Genomic DNA, 14,982 nt, shown 5'->3' with positions numbered 1-14,982 from the left:
AGCTCTGGTTCATCGGATGATGTTGATCATGGCAAATCTGACCAAGTGGTTAGGAAGGATAAGTTGTTTGCCTGGAAATGTTGACGGACGGACCTACGTCTACGAAGAACATTCACCCAACAACAATAGCTAACGCTGAGCACATTTTGCTCACTCGATATAAAAGTGATTAAACAATGTGGTATAAAGATATGTAATATGTTTTGCGGGTCTATTTTTGAAGAGCCCAAGAGGCACAACTGAACTATTTCACAGAACAAAAAGAAAAAGAGGAGATTGAAAGATCAAAGAGACGCCCAAAGGACTACCAAATAATTGGAACGGAAAGAAGCTTCTACGGAATGCCGTTAAGGCCATCGCCTATGAAACGCGATACTCGATAGTACGATGATGAAACGCGAAATCACGAAGCTACGATGGTGAAAACGCGACCATGTTATAAAACTTTTTTTTTATTAAGCGTGTACCTCTCCTTATAATGTATATTCTTCTAAACGTTTGCCTTTAAATTAAACTGTAAATCGGTACAAAATTTACTTTGTGGTATGAGCAATTCTGATTTTTTAAAATAAATTATGTACTTCTTAACACTATTTCTATTTCACGTCATTTCATCACTATTACTAAGGTAACTTGCTGTTCTTGGGCACAAAAGCGAGAACGATTAGAAGAAGAAATAGATTGAGAAAACAATAATAACAAATAATTAGAAATGTGGTTTTCTAAGCATCGCATTCAATAATAGTGAATTAATTAATGATTTCTTCTCTTAACGGTAGTACGAAAGTAGAAATGCTAAAGAAGATTGAACAAATCACCAGATATGGGAAATGTAGATTAGCCCCTCAAAATTTATTGCGCTGTGCATCATATTATTTATAAAAATCAACATTTATATCTGTATATCTTTCCTTCTCATTTATAATGCGTATATTGCGACTATTGACTAACAAGGAAATGCACTTCCTATAAGTATTGAATTGGTTGATATAAATTGATTGAAATATATATTTTTGCTGTTTTTTAATAGACGTTTGAGACTCGTTTGATAATTGAGACATGATTTATTATTCTATTCTAAAGACAATGCTTCTATTTATGCCTAATCCACCATGTAAAAACAATGTTAATTGTTTGCACTAGGACACGAAAATGTGTAATATTATTTTCATTATACGCACACAATAAATTACGCACTTTTGTATAATCAACAACTGCTTTGTATTGCCAAAGCGTATTGTACCGCCCAATGTACTGTTTGAAACTTTTGTCAACGACCGCTTCCGAACTCCTTATTTGCGTTTACTATATTAAAATGGTATCAAGTGCAACAGATAGTGGTATAAATATAAAGTACCAGATATATACCAAAAGGGACGCCACTTGCAATTGATGTAAATAATATAAATGGTAAAATGTCTTCAAAGATATATAAACTATGTAAAACATGTTAATTGAACGGTTATATCTTTATTTCATTTATAATACTCATATTATAAACATGTGTGAACAAGGTCATTTTTTTTTTTGAATTTCAATTGACATAGAAAATTCCAGGTCATACATTGGTAGGCAAAAAGTGTCCATTCCTGTCACACATTTATTCAGATTTCTGTCAAAATCTTACCCCGAAAATGAATTTTTAACAATTTTAATATATTTTAAGTTATTTTTAAGGTTTAAAATCCAATCCTTAAATTCAGTGCTTTTTATTTGTCATTAAACAACATTAACTCAATTACTGATACTAATTAAAAAAAACGAATTTAAAATTAAATGTCTGGTCGCGTTAGTTATAACTGAACCAGTTAGCTATGGTTTGGCCAATGTTACCTCATCCGGATGCGCATCCTATCCGATTTAGCGGACGCGGATGCATAAACTGGCAGTGTTTGGCTTTAAAACCTATAACTCAAGAGCAATCAATGCGCTGTAATGCAGGGAAACATTGGCATGAAACAAACATACGGCGAATGCAACTTGTAAATAAATCTTTGTTACATTTTAACGATTTACTACAATAAATGAAACGGTATATTAAAGCCGTTTTTTCCAATTTTTTAAAACAAAATGTTTTTGTAAGTGTGAATTATTATTTAGACTTTTGAAATATAAAAAAAAATATTTTGTATTAGCAACCACTATTTATAATTAAAGGAACTTTTTTTCTGTATGATTTACGTTGAAAATACTTTTTGTTTTAAAACATGCGATGCGGACTGCGGAATCAGTCGACGGACTTGGACAACGAATCTTCTAAACCTTGCTTGTATGATAATATTAAAAGAAAATACCATCATACTTAATTTACATATGAAGTGTATTTTGCTCTAACAGTTAAGTACAAATATAAAGCATAAAATGTTAACGCTATTTATTGTCTGAAAAAGCCATACAAACACCAAAAACTAGTATAACTATTGTGTTCTTTCTACAAAAAATATGTTCATTCTAAAAAGTGTCAACATCGCATATCATTTTCCTAAATGATAGTGAATAAAAACAACCATAATTATAAAAATGATACAAAATAATTATATCAGAACATCCCAAAACATGGTTTCCGAATTTTATAAAATAAAATTTTATCATTTAAATTCACAAGAGGTAAGCATGATTTCATTTCTAAAAGATAACCGGACCAATGATAACAAGGTTTGAATCAATTTAGTATATTTATTTAAAGCAGAACTGCAAGATAATTGCTCCACCCCGAGTTATTTCCATACTATTTGATCTAACTATTTTTTGTGGTGCAGAAATGCACGTAAAAAGATGATCAAGCGCAGTTGAAAAAGTTCGCAGGAATTTTTATAAAAAATACCTGATAGATAACTTGTTATCTTATACGAAATAACGATTCAACATAACTCTATTTCGTTGGCGTGTCTATAAAATGTACGGGTCGTTACGATGCATACATATCCGTTTTTACTTCAAGATATGTTTACTTAATGTTTTACTTCTGTCTAGAACATGATTGTACACAAAATTGTTAGTTAATAGAATAAGAAGTCTTACTCTACGAAATTAAACCATATATGATATAAAGAAGCTAAACATTGTTTAAGTGTCACAAGCTTTATTTGCAAAATAAGAAAAAAGTTTGCCTTTTCTGACAAATTCTGATATTCATATAAAATCTGCTCAGAAAAATTAATTCGAAAAAGCAATAGTCCGATAGGGTTTTGTTAAATGATTAAAACATGAGTAATAGCTGATATTGATCTATGTTGAGACTGTTAATACATGCTCAAAAAGAAACAAGTATCAAATTTGTTCAGGAGGATAAGCACACCGGAAATATGAGGTTTCATTTCAAATATGATGCCTGTAAGAACAACTTTCAACGTTGATCTGATCGAAATAATAATAATATATATTTGGACGAACAGCAAGATTTGCCCATGTCGTATATACATAATGCAACAAACACAATAATGTAGCCGATCACGGGCTTAGTTAAGTGGGTGCATAACTTAAACTTATCAAAGATATAAATATCATTGACGCCATCGTCGTTCACTTTGAAATAGCTACCACACTGATAGTTTCAAGTTGCACTTCAGATCTGGGGTATTTCAAATACGATTGTCCAAACTCTACTCATACATGCACAGTGCTGCATATTGTTACAGTTATTCAGTGCGAATAAGCACTGCGGAAAACGAAGTGGCCCCTTCATTATATATGTGGTCTCTGGCAATACAAGCACCAATGCTGATTCGATCGATGACCTGCAGACAAAATGTTTCTGTGGTGGCGAATGAGTAGCCATCTCGGCTGTCACCATACGGATCATGGTAACAGTATAACCCATTGCTCCCATTGTGTTTTATGTGACAAAATACTTTATCCACATTCGCGAAAGGTGTTTTGTCATTGGTCAGAGTAACGAGGTATAACCCCGGCACACGACAGATGAATACGCCTGTAGTGATGTTGTAATCGTCGACTTCATTCAGGATAACATCTGGGAATCGGATAGGGTCAGATCCGTAAGCCGCATATCCATACGCCGTAAATGCTGATGAACCAACAATGTAGAAACGATGTAAAGTTTAACAAAAAACATTATCTTTATAGCTTGAATTACCTGTGGTATTTTAAAAAATCCAAACAGACGAAAATTAGTGGTATTATAATGGTGTCATTAACATGTCATTATGATGTATACGTTTAGTGATTATTTTTATGTCATGTGTTTTGAAATACACACATGTGTTGATTGTGCATGTTTTGAATTGAAGCGAATCTCCAGTACAGCTGTCGTGGATGTGTCAGGCCGCTGGGTTCTGACATATCCTTGAACTCCCCTGTAAACCAGTCCCACAGGTTGCGCTACAAGAACACCACGAAGTCCAGCCACCTGAAAATTATCTTATTTAATAACTAAAGCCTGGTGACGCCAAATTATGTTTTTTATCATTTGTAAGAGTTACATGTGTAGAGCCAGAGGAAATAGCAAAATAATATTAAAACTTATATTTCTATTACACCGTTTGGTACAAGAATTAAGAAAAATATGTCATTTCATGTCCAATTGTGGTTGCAATAAAAAGCGAGAATATAAAAAAAACCTTATCTACAATGTTTCTTCGGTGATTTAGTATGCATATTAGTATAATGCAAGAAATACCCTTTTAACTGATACACAACTTGTTTGGGGTCACCGGGCATCCCCATTCGATATTATAATGGTAAACGGACTGACAAAAATACTAGCAATTGTGTTTCTCGGATTCCTGAAGATCGGTTAAACTTGTTCTATAAATCTTAACGACATTCGAGATTGCAGCTTCGTCCTTTCTCTTAAGGTTTTATGCCACACCAGTGTATGAAGTACAATAGCACATAAGTGTAAAACTATCAAATTGGTGTTAATGACAATGGTTGTCTAGTTTTACATCAAGCTCATCTTAGTTGTAGAACAGGTCAAACACACTGTCGGTATTAAAATGGAACCACAATCACTGTCATGTTATTATTTTAAAACTTTCAAACATATGTTTATATGTTACACATTAGTAATATAACTTTGCTGTATTTCTGTTCTCCAGAAATGTTAAACTCCGAATTTTCTTATGCAAATTATTTGACCAAAAAAAACCCTGCTTTTAGTTGATAATATTCCTGCAATTTATACGTTTATTTCTCAGTTCGTTTTCATTTTAAACTCATTTGAGAACATTAGTCAATGACAAATATAAGCATAAAAAAGTTTCCTCTTGATTTGCTGGATTTAATGAAGAACATTATGAAAGTAGTTGGATATTGTATGCATCCAAACAGGAAGTTTACATTTACATTTTACGATGTCATCATTTTAAATGTGACATAAAAATTAAAAAAAGCAATTTTAATTGATATTTATGTGTTTATATTGACATTCTTACAGGATACCATTTCACTATTCGCTCTCACCAAAGATGGTTTCCTTTGTCCCGTATATCCCATATCCGGTCACCTTCTAACCCCGTAATTTATAATATCATGTGTTTTAAATTTTTCCCGGTACTACATTTCTGCTATGCATGAAGCGCTGGAAATTGATATTTACTGTTATTCAGCTATTCAGTAGCGCAGGTGAAACAGGTAGGTATATTTTTATTTTTTTTAGCCAAAAATATAATGTTATAAAAAAATGACATTCGTCATCATTATATTATATTACACAATATGATGCCACTTATCCGGGAAATATGTTAAAGACTCGCTTACTATCATACTTGTTGAAAAGGTGTGTATATTTTATGAAGAGATGTGTCAAATCCTATGTATAAATATTCGTGACCTTGACATTTGTGACTGTTAAAATATAAAAAACAAATTTGTACCGAAGATTGTGTTACAGTGCTTAAACTTTAATTTCCCAATTTTTAGTGTCTTTGTACTTGGTCTTGCGGTATATAGTAGACAATGATTTATATCTGTGTTCAGAAATCTGGTTGAATAGCTGGTAACACAACCATCCGTTTTGTAGCGGAATTATTGTTAGCTTTTGATACCCTAAAAAAGTCCAACCACACGGAATACAAGTAACACTCTTGACTAAATAAAATAAAACTCACGCCTTTGTTTAAGATGAATTCCGACATCCTTGGAAAGTGTATATGTTGCGTATTCATTGTTATAAACGAATACACATGGAAAGAACACACTGACCTTTGCATTTAATGTCTGTACACATGCGGTTGTCAACACTGTCTCTAAAGCAGGGATGGATTGCCATCCTTGGATGGCCAAGGGTTGTCACAGGAGCGGTCTCGCCGTTGCATTCCCGTTTCACATGAGAAGTTACAGGAACCCCATAATGACCATCCGCTCCATCATCCGTGGACTTTATAAAATACATGCCTAGGAATAAATGGAGCCACAACATTTTTATTGGTTGAAAATGCTCGAACGCGTCTTTCGATGTGGTGCCCATTAGTTGAAAATGGAGGTAAACGGTGAGTATGGTATGTTGGTTTTCCTTATCAGAGGTTCATAAGTTTAAATTTAAAAAAATGTAAAATGTTCTTCCATATTGGATTGACCATTTGTTTTTGTAAAATGTAAAGGTGTTCAACAAAACAGATCTGATTGTATGAACTTACAAAAAGATCTAAAAAGTAATGTTGACAACGTTAAAATCTTGAATTTCATTAAAAGTGTTACAGCGCCGTAGTTTTTATCAATCCTTTACCTATGTGTAGATTCTTATCGACAAATGGTTGTCTATATACACACATGTCTATTTCTGCTATCAACTTTTTACAAAAGGGACTAAAGAAAACATCTGTATAACTCACAAGTCATTTTGAAAACAATGTTTGAGTTTGAATCGTGGTCAAATCCTTATGTACTTTATGTACTCCAAATTCCCAAGTACAACCTGTTTACTGCCATGATCGGTAATTTTGGCCATCAAATATCTTGTCTTGTTAATGCTCCAAGAAGCGGAATAAGTTATGAAACTGCTTAGCACAATTGAACTTTCTGCTTTTCTAGGTTTGACTAATGAAATATAATGCAATATAAGAAATATAATCTCCTGTAAGTCATAATTAGTCGAACCGCAAAATAATACCCGAAAGCTCAACATGTCCGAAATGAATTACAGTAATTTTCCACGATATTAAATGCTTTAATATAGGGTTTTAATCAACTTGGTTTTAGGTTCTGTTTCAGGATTAAATGTACCATCTGTTGTTTTTTTAAACTCACAATAAAAACGGTTTGACAAATAAGTCTTATCAATTTGTTTTTGATATTTTAAAATCATTATTGTTGATACTTTCAAGTTATCGAAAACAAAGCTTACCTGTTTTTCACAAGCATGCATTTATTAATTTGCCCAAAATATGAAAGCATATATACTGCGAAAAAATAGTAAGTATTGGCATTATTCTAGGTTCGCGGCCTAAAAACAAAACAAAATAAAAGTTCTTTTTGCAATTCGGAAAATATAAGTGCCGTAAATCCGACGAATAACTGATCAATTTTTGTGGCCTATTTGAAAAAAACAACAACAAACAAACAAAAGACTACAGTGTACGTTTGGGTATATAACACATCAAACGTCTCTGATTTGTTCTTTTCAGGCAATTAGGCACCCAAACAATTTACTAGTTAATCATTTACAAGCAATTGCTGTTTGAACTTTATTCTGATATGATTTTCCTTTGTAGATCTAAAATTCTTTGCACCACTATGTTTAGTGAGAAAGCATTTGTCCTTCGTCTGCTTTGCGTTTACATTTTTTCCACGTCTGGTCTGTGAAACATGAATTACGCTAAAGCCATGGCAATTGAACATGGGGTCGAGTTTGTCTTTGTTGCCGTCATAGTAATTGGTATTGAACACTCAAATCAGTGTGCTAATGAGTCTTCATCTTAAATTTTGAAACGTTGATATGAATTTGTATATTTCCCTTCATTGTTCAATATTATTACAAGTCTTGTCTTAATGCTAGTACAATACATCGTTATGGCCTTGCTGGGAGGTACCCACCCAATGAATTGCGAACAATTTCGTTTTATTTTTTATTACAATGACAAAAACTGTTACACTACTATATGCATATACAACTAGTATTTGTCATTCAATAAACACAATTAAAATTCGCTAGAAAATGAAACATTTACGAAGCAATTCTAAGGTTTCAATGATAGTCCATTTAAATGTTTACTAGACTTATCCGTTACATAGGATGGAACATCCGTTTATATCGGTTTAATCACTAGCATGTCTATAATTATTTGAAAAGACTGTGAAATAAAAGTTCATCTAAAGTTTTAAGACGACAATTCATTTCTTTGCTGTTTGATTATCACTTTGTTAAGGGAAATGAGTAAAAGATAGTTATATTCATTCAATTTTCACGTATTAAGCTACATATACGAATCTCATGCAAAATACATTATTATTTTGTCGAATCTGTATTAGATTACAATCATAAAGACTGCTATATGTGACAAACTTTGTAAAATTTCACACATTGTGGTTTCAAGATATATTTAGTGTTCCTTCTTATATCCCTCATTTAACATAATACGTCGACTTGATAAATCACATGTACTTATAAAAATTTCTAAACCGCCATTTTTACAACTTAAAGCTTCACTTTCACAGATATACCATTTTTACAACTTTTTATTTTATTGTCTTGGAAAGAGCAAATTTTGGCGTAAATATCTGCAAACCAATGATGTTAGATTGCTGAAAATAATCAGATCGTAGATTTTCATATTTCCGTTCGAAAATTAATGTTTTATGGCTTAAACCGTTACTTACGGTTTAGGAAAATTGCATAAAACATCAATTTTTGAACTTAAACTATAAAAATCTGCGATCTAATTTTTTATCAGCAGTCTTATATAACTGGTTTCCAAGGATCATTTTTGCAAAAATTGGCTCGTTCCAAGACAAAAAAAAGTTGTCAAAACCTTTAATCTGTAAGAGTGCAGCTTTTAGTATTTTCATTAAAAACATAATCAAACTGTATTGTTCAGTATGACAGCAATGATCGACTATATATATCGACCGAAAACACTATATAGACATTTATTTTACTGAACCACTCATGTGTAACTCATTTGCACGAAAACGATGTTTTGCATATGGAGCACGGCGTAATACAATTTGGTCATTACTCTCTTTATTATCAACTTGGATACTATATATTAGATATATAGTCATGTGTTTAATTCCATGCTATGTACATTTTATGCTGTAATAAATCTATCTATCTATCTATCTATCTATCTATCTATCTATCTATATATTAGATGAAATATATATGTATATACTGCTACATGTTTGTGTTTTTTTTCATCTTATGTATAGAATTATATCTGGTCAGGACGAATAAGCACCGCAGAAAATGAAGTCATTGTTGAATTATAAATAAACTCTCTGGATGAACAGCTACCAACGCTGATCCGATCGTTTACTTGCAGACGAAATGTTCCTGTGGAGGAGGATGTATAACCATCAAGGTCATCACCTTGCGGATCATGGTAGAGGCGTAACTTATTGCTCCCGTTCAGTTGTATGTAGCATGCTACATAATCCACATTCCATCCAAAAAAATTCCCAATGGTGGCAGTGACTATGTACAATCCTGGTACACGGCAGGTGAACACGCCTGTAGCGCTGTTGTAGTCGTTGCCTTCATTCAGGATCACGGAAGGAAATCGGATCGAGTCATATCCGTAAGGTGCATATCCGGTCGCCGTAAACGCTGATGAGCCTGTAAGAATGAAACGAGAGTTTTAATAAATTTCTAACACTCAATATCCAAATAGCTCAAAATTTATTTACATTCATGCCAAACAGAAGAATTGAAGTCGAATGTTAATTGCATTAATTTTATATGGTGTTAACTAGATGTATGTTATGAATCTGAAATATATTTAAATAAATTCGATATCCTAATAACTCCAATTATATTAAAACTATGCCAAAACCAAGAATTATTACCTCAAATTTTTAAAATTTAAAGATATATGGTGTTTACTAGATGTATGTGATGAAACAGAAATACACACATGCTTTGTCCGTGCATGTTTGAAACTGAGTTGGGTCTCCAGAACAGCTGTCGTTAATTAGGGAAGTCATCGGATTCTGGCATGACCTGTACCTTCTCTGCAGACCTGTTCCACACGTAACGCTACATGAAGTCCAACCCGACCAAGAGTTCCAACCAACTAAAATTACAACAGATTAAGTTTACACATACTGCTGCGATCTTCTGACAAGAAAATGTCCTTAGCCCAGTTGTCACGACTCCATTTACTCTACAATTTTGCACTAACGTCCAACCGATTAAAAACTACACAACCCTGTCGTATGCCTTGGCATGAACAACATGTATTATGCCATGAACTGTCTCTTTTAGAAACCGTTACCAGAGTGTACCGTGTGTTATAGACAGATAGATAGATAGACTCTTTTATTCCTCCAAAACTGAAGAGCCGAACTTATATACAATTATATAGAACATTATAGGCAGTAAATACACATTGATGAATACATATTATATCATTCAGCAAGTTTAACAAACCGAGAATAGGAAACTATCAGTATATTATCATACAACTAACACATTGACGACACAAATAACACTCTAAGCTCTGCGAGAGTTTCAAACAGAAAAAAAGATGTTAAACCAGACTATAGCAAACAGATATACATAATTTACAAAGAACAACAGCAACAACAAACAAGTCCATTAAGTTTTACGCAACATTTTGAGTACAGCGATCGTAATTGGGTAATTAACTAAGCAGCCGTTATCAATTTCTGTACTGATAGCAAACAAGTAAGCACATTGGTAAGAACAAGTCATTGTCATAATCGCCTTATAAGTCCTGAGACCACAATGGTCGTATATCGTATCCCAAAGAACTGACGATATTTTTCTTTTTCGTCACAAAACAGAAGAAGATGAACACTTATGTATACCGGCGACGCTCATTTACGAAGCCTCCCAAATGGCACAGAACAATAACCTATTAAACAGCTAAAAAGTTATTTATATCAAAAGATTACTCGAAATACGGAAAACGACTTTATAATAATGTAATGTTATATAAAGAGGTATTTCGTTTCAATGTATGTTTTAAGGTATGATTGTTAGGTCCGGACAGGGAAATATGATCGATATATGTTTTTGTATACCTGCAATTACATATTTGTGGAACATTTGGCGCACAAAACGCTTTTGTGTACCTTTCACCAAAAGGCGAGTGCGAAGTTTTTAACTTCCGTCATGAGTGTAGGAATGTTAATGTTAAATGAAGTGTACAGATCCGTTTTTACGACTAATTATGTTCATTTTTAATCATACATGTCGCAAACTTATTTATCATATTGCGCTAAATTGAAATGACATTATGTCATTATCATTAACCATACAAGATTAGTAGTTGCTCATCATTGCGCGTGAAACATCTGGCACAAGTTGTACAAAATTGAAATTTATGCCATGGCTTAATTTATCGGTGTGCAAGAAATGCACCTCATTACAAATTTAGGACATGCGAAATGACAGAAAAATAAGTACTTAATATTAAAAGTAAAACTCTAGGAAATGTTACAAGACTGATGTCCGACAGTCTTTTCAAGCAATAACTTTACTTTTGAATAGTTCATTTTATGTGTAATTCATTATTGTAAGGTAAAACCCTGACCTGGACACTGAACATCTGTACATATGCGGTTGTCAACACTATCTCCGAAGCATGGGTTGCCGTCCTTAGATGACAAAGGGTTGTCACAGGTGCGGTCTCGCCGTTGCATTCCTATTCCACAAGAAGAGCTACAGGAGCCCCATAAAGACCATCCACTCCATCCTCCGTTGACTTGATAAATATTTTTATATATAAAAATGTAGTTTAAAATTAACGATATTCTACTGCAAAAGCACTATTATTATTCATCTAATATCGTTATTGTGTTTAATACCATTTACAACATTGTGTACACATTCACATGATAAACATACAATTTCGAAAGTGACAAGTCCACTGTTCAGCATAGTAGGAATGAAAGTAGTTCCTACCTGGACACGGATTTACCACACAGGTGCTTGTTTGTTCTTTGGCGCCTTGGCAATCGTCTCCCCCATGTGCTGGGGCAGGGTTATTACATGATCTTACACGTGACTTCGTTCCGTTACCACACGTGACGTCACACCGACCCCATGATCCCCAAACGGACCAGGAGCCATCAACTGAAGATAATCATTATGTGATAAAGATTTTTTTTCGCTTGCCGGAGTGTATCGTGTTAACTCATGTGAGTTGTGACGTTACATCACATGCATCGCCCTTACATATGCCGACGGCACCAAGTGACATCACGGTTTAATTGTTTTGCTGTTTGTGGAGTTTTGTGCTGTTCTATGTTTCTTGTTTGTGATTTTGTGTTCTATGTCTTTGGCGTTTGCCCAGTGCCACTAACCCGGGTTTTAGTTTACTACTGAGCTTGTTTCTGTAGCTTTTTGCATATATATTTAAATTAAGATGTCGATTTAAACAGGACGAATATATTATGCTTTATATTCTTAAACTGTTGTTAATTAACGTAATTGAAACTGTTCTGCTTAACTATCAGAAACTAACTTCAAAAACTTACTGACGTCGCAAAGGTTGCAATACTTCCTGCAAAGTTCCTTGGCTTTTTCCACATTCTGTTGACATATGTCGAACAGGTCACATGTCGGAGTGGCATCTTCGCAAGATCCTTAGAAATATAATAGTACTGCATTGAAATATATATATTATGCTATTGAATTATTCTAAATTGACATATATTATTATTATATATATTGTATTTATTCATGCTTGTGAAGTAAAACGTTACTATAGAGGACAACAGTTTTGTAACTTATCTGTCTTAAAATCATACGATTTATAAACGTATATAGTTGTTTTCTAAACGTAACACGAATCCTTGCCGAAACCTTTACATTGGTAAAAAGTTAAGCTGATGTAATCATACTTTGGAAAAATGTTGATAAATGATTTAAACTTAGTTTTATATATTTAATAGATGGTGCCCGGTTATATTTATCAAACGATAAATGACCAATTTCAATAAGGTACTCATTAGCATCAACATTTTTTTTGTCCAAAGAAAAGGAAATATTTCCAATACCGTTATTTTAATAATTCCGCAGCCAGCCTTTATTAATTTTAATAAGGTTAAACGAAAGCTATTTTCATTCATTCAGATGGCAGTTTGCACAATAAAATGTAGACCACTAAAACTGTTTTAGAGTGTTAGTTTGTACTTACACAAACATATTTTGTAACTACATATTTACAACCTTTAACCATTTCAAAATTTTGTAAAATAAAGTTGTATTGAATTATTCCTTCAAAATTGTTAATAAACCCTTTTGCCAAAATCCGTCAGCGTGTACAAAAATTTATCCACAAATGTCGAGGTCACCCGGCAAATTTAAGATAATAGTGCGCATAATCTAATAGAATCACAATACAATCATATATATATATATATATATATATATAATTGGTATGTTTATCAAGAATTGTTAGGTACCGCCTTGGAACGGTCAGTAAAATGTAAATCAAAAAGTAGTGAATAGAGTACTGTTAATAAATTACAGGATTCAAAATGCTATATGGTTTACCTTGAGTAACATTTGTTCCCAGTATAAATCCTAAAACAGTTAAAAGAAGATATTATAATTGTTGTTATATTAGGAAAAAATGCATGCAGAAAATGTTTAAATATTAAAACGTTGATATTGGAAGCGATAGTTTGGAAGAGAAAAAGCTGTAACGGATTTTGAAAGAAACTTGCGAGATTATCAATCAAGTGTTAACATATCTAGGTAGAGTATACGTTCTAAATATGAACAATATTCATGCTTAGATAAATCCGAGTTATGCTTAGCAAATAAACTAAATTGCAGAAATACAAAATATCACAAAAACTTTGTAAGTATTAGATCAAAACACAAGAACGATATATTCAACCATGCAACCTTTGAAATTCAGACATCAAAAACTGTTTTGAATAGACTTGTGTTCAGAAATGCATCATGCTTTAAAAATGTTATTATTGACAAAATTGTGCGAATCATTTCAATCTTAATTAATAGTTACCTACAAAAATGCTAAAAGTCGAAACATACCGTGTGTATACCTTCCTTGGAAAAGCAAAACTAGAAACACTAGCCCAGTTAAGATTCCCATTTTCTGCTAGGTTCAGAAGGTAGAAGGAATCGGGCGCATTTGTTATTTTGCCTTATGTTAAGCCTTTTAATATCAGGATTGAGAGTTGCGTGTGTTGAAAAGCAAGTTTGAATTGGTTTAAACAAGTCGCCAACTCAATTGATAACTGTTGTATGTATTCAAAACGCATGGCGGGAGATGTTTGTTAACTGCTCTTTAAACACCCATAAATCACGATATATACCTGTTCACTGATTCACCAAAACCACTTACAAAGCATTTATTTAATTGAATGACAGGTACAATATTTGAGCACATACTGATTAAACATGAGTTCTGTCATTAATTAAACGTAAAAGGATACACTATGTTTAAACTTACAGATTATGTAAATAATAACACGTGCATTTATCATGATATACTTTCCTTACTGGCCTCTAACTGAGATTCAAATGATAAATATATGGAGGTAGAAAACATTCACTTAATCGGACAACATCGTTTAATTTTATTTTAAATACTACTTCACTCAAATGTATTAAACTGGCTTACTCGTTGGTTTGGTATATGCTTAATTGGTCAATAAAATTTATTCAATAACTACCGTTGACCAATAAATTTATTTTATGTGCGAACAAGGCTAAAGATAACTGCAGCAGCCAATTTTATAAAACCGGTTATCTTTTTGGTTTTGTCAAAGCTATCCGAAACGTTAATTGATTGGTCAATATTTACCAGATGGTTATTTCTAAACAATCAAATCATTTGAACGTGTTAATTAGCAGAAACG

The 14,982-nt window shown here is 32.9% G+C and overlaps 1 protein-coding gene across 1 annotated transcript; it reads right to left on the bottom strand.

Annotated features, from left to right (window-relative positions):
- Positions 1–8,855: 8,855 nt before the first annotated feature.
- Positions 8,856–14,249, bottom strand: LOC128237786 (coadhesin-like). Its single transcript, XM_052953370.1, has 7 exons — positions 14,153–14,249; positions 13,646–13,675; positions 12,625–12,732; positions 12,050–12,220; positions 11,679–11,849; positions 10,035–10,193; positions 8,856–9,736 (listed from the first exon to the last, which is right to left on the bottom strand). Exons 1-7 carry the CDS (start codon positions 14,211–14,213, stop codon positions 9,333–9,335), a joined length of 1,104 nt encoding a protein of 367 aa, XP_052809330.1. The 5' UTR covers positions 14,214–14,249; the 3' UTR covers positions 8,856–9,332.
- Positions 14,250–14,982: the final 733 nt, after the last annotated feature.

This window comes from Mya arenaria, chromosome 6 (assembly GCF_026914265.1).
Source record: "Mya arenaria isolate MELC-2E11 chromosome 6, ASM2691426v1".
Taxonomy (NCBI): Eukaryota; Metazoa; Mollusca; class Bivalvia; order Myida; family Myidae; genus Mya; species Mya arenaria.
Note: the sequence above shows the minus strand (reverse complement) of the source record. Positions and strands in the feature narration are given on the sequence as shown.

What these genes read in the sequence shown, in the direction of transcription:
- LOC128237786 (XM_052953370.1), bottom strand. Translation starts at nt 14,213, where the DNA reads ATGGGAATCTTAACTGGGCTAGTGTTTCTAGTTTTGCTTTTCCAAGGA. An exon ending in TACAGATGTTCAGTGTCCAG is followed by an intron (nt 10,194 to 11,678) that starts GTCAGGGTTTTA and finishes TTGTAATTTTAG; the next exon opens with TTGGTTGGAACTCTTGGTCG. An exon ending in AACATGCACGGACAAAGCAT is followed by an intron (nt 9,737 to 10,034) that starts GTGTGTATTTCT and finishes TCATTCTTACAG; the next exon opens with GCTCATCAGCGTTTACGGCG.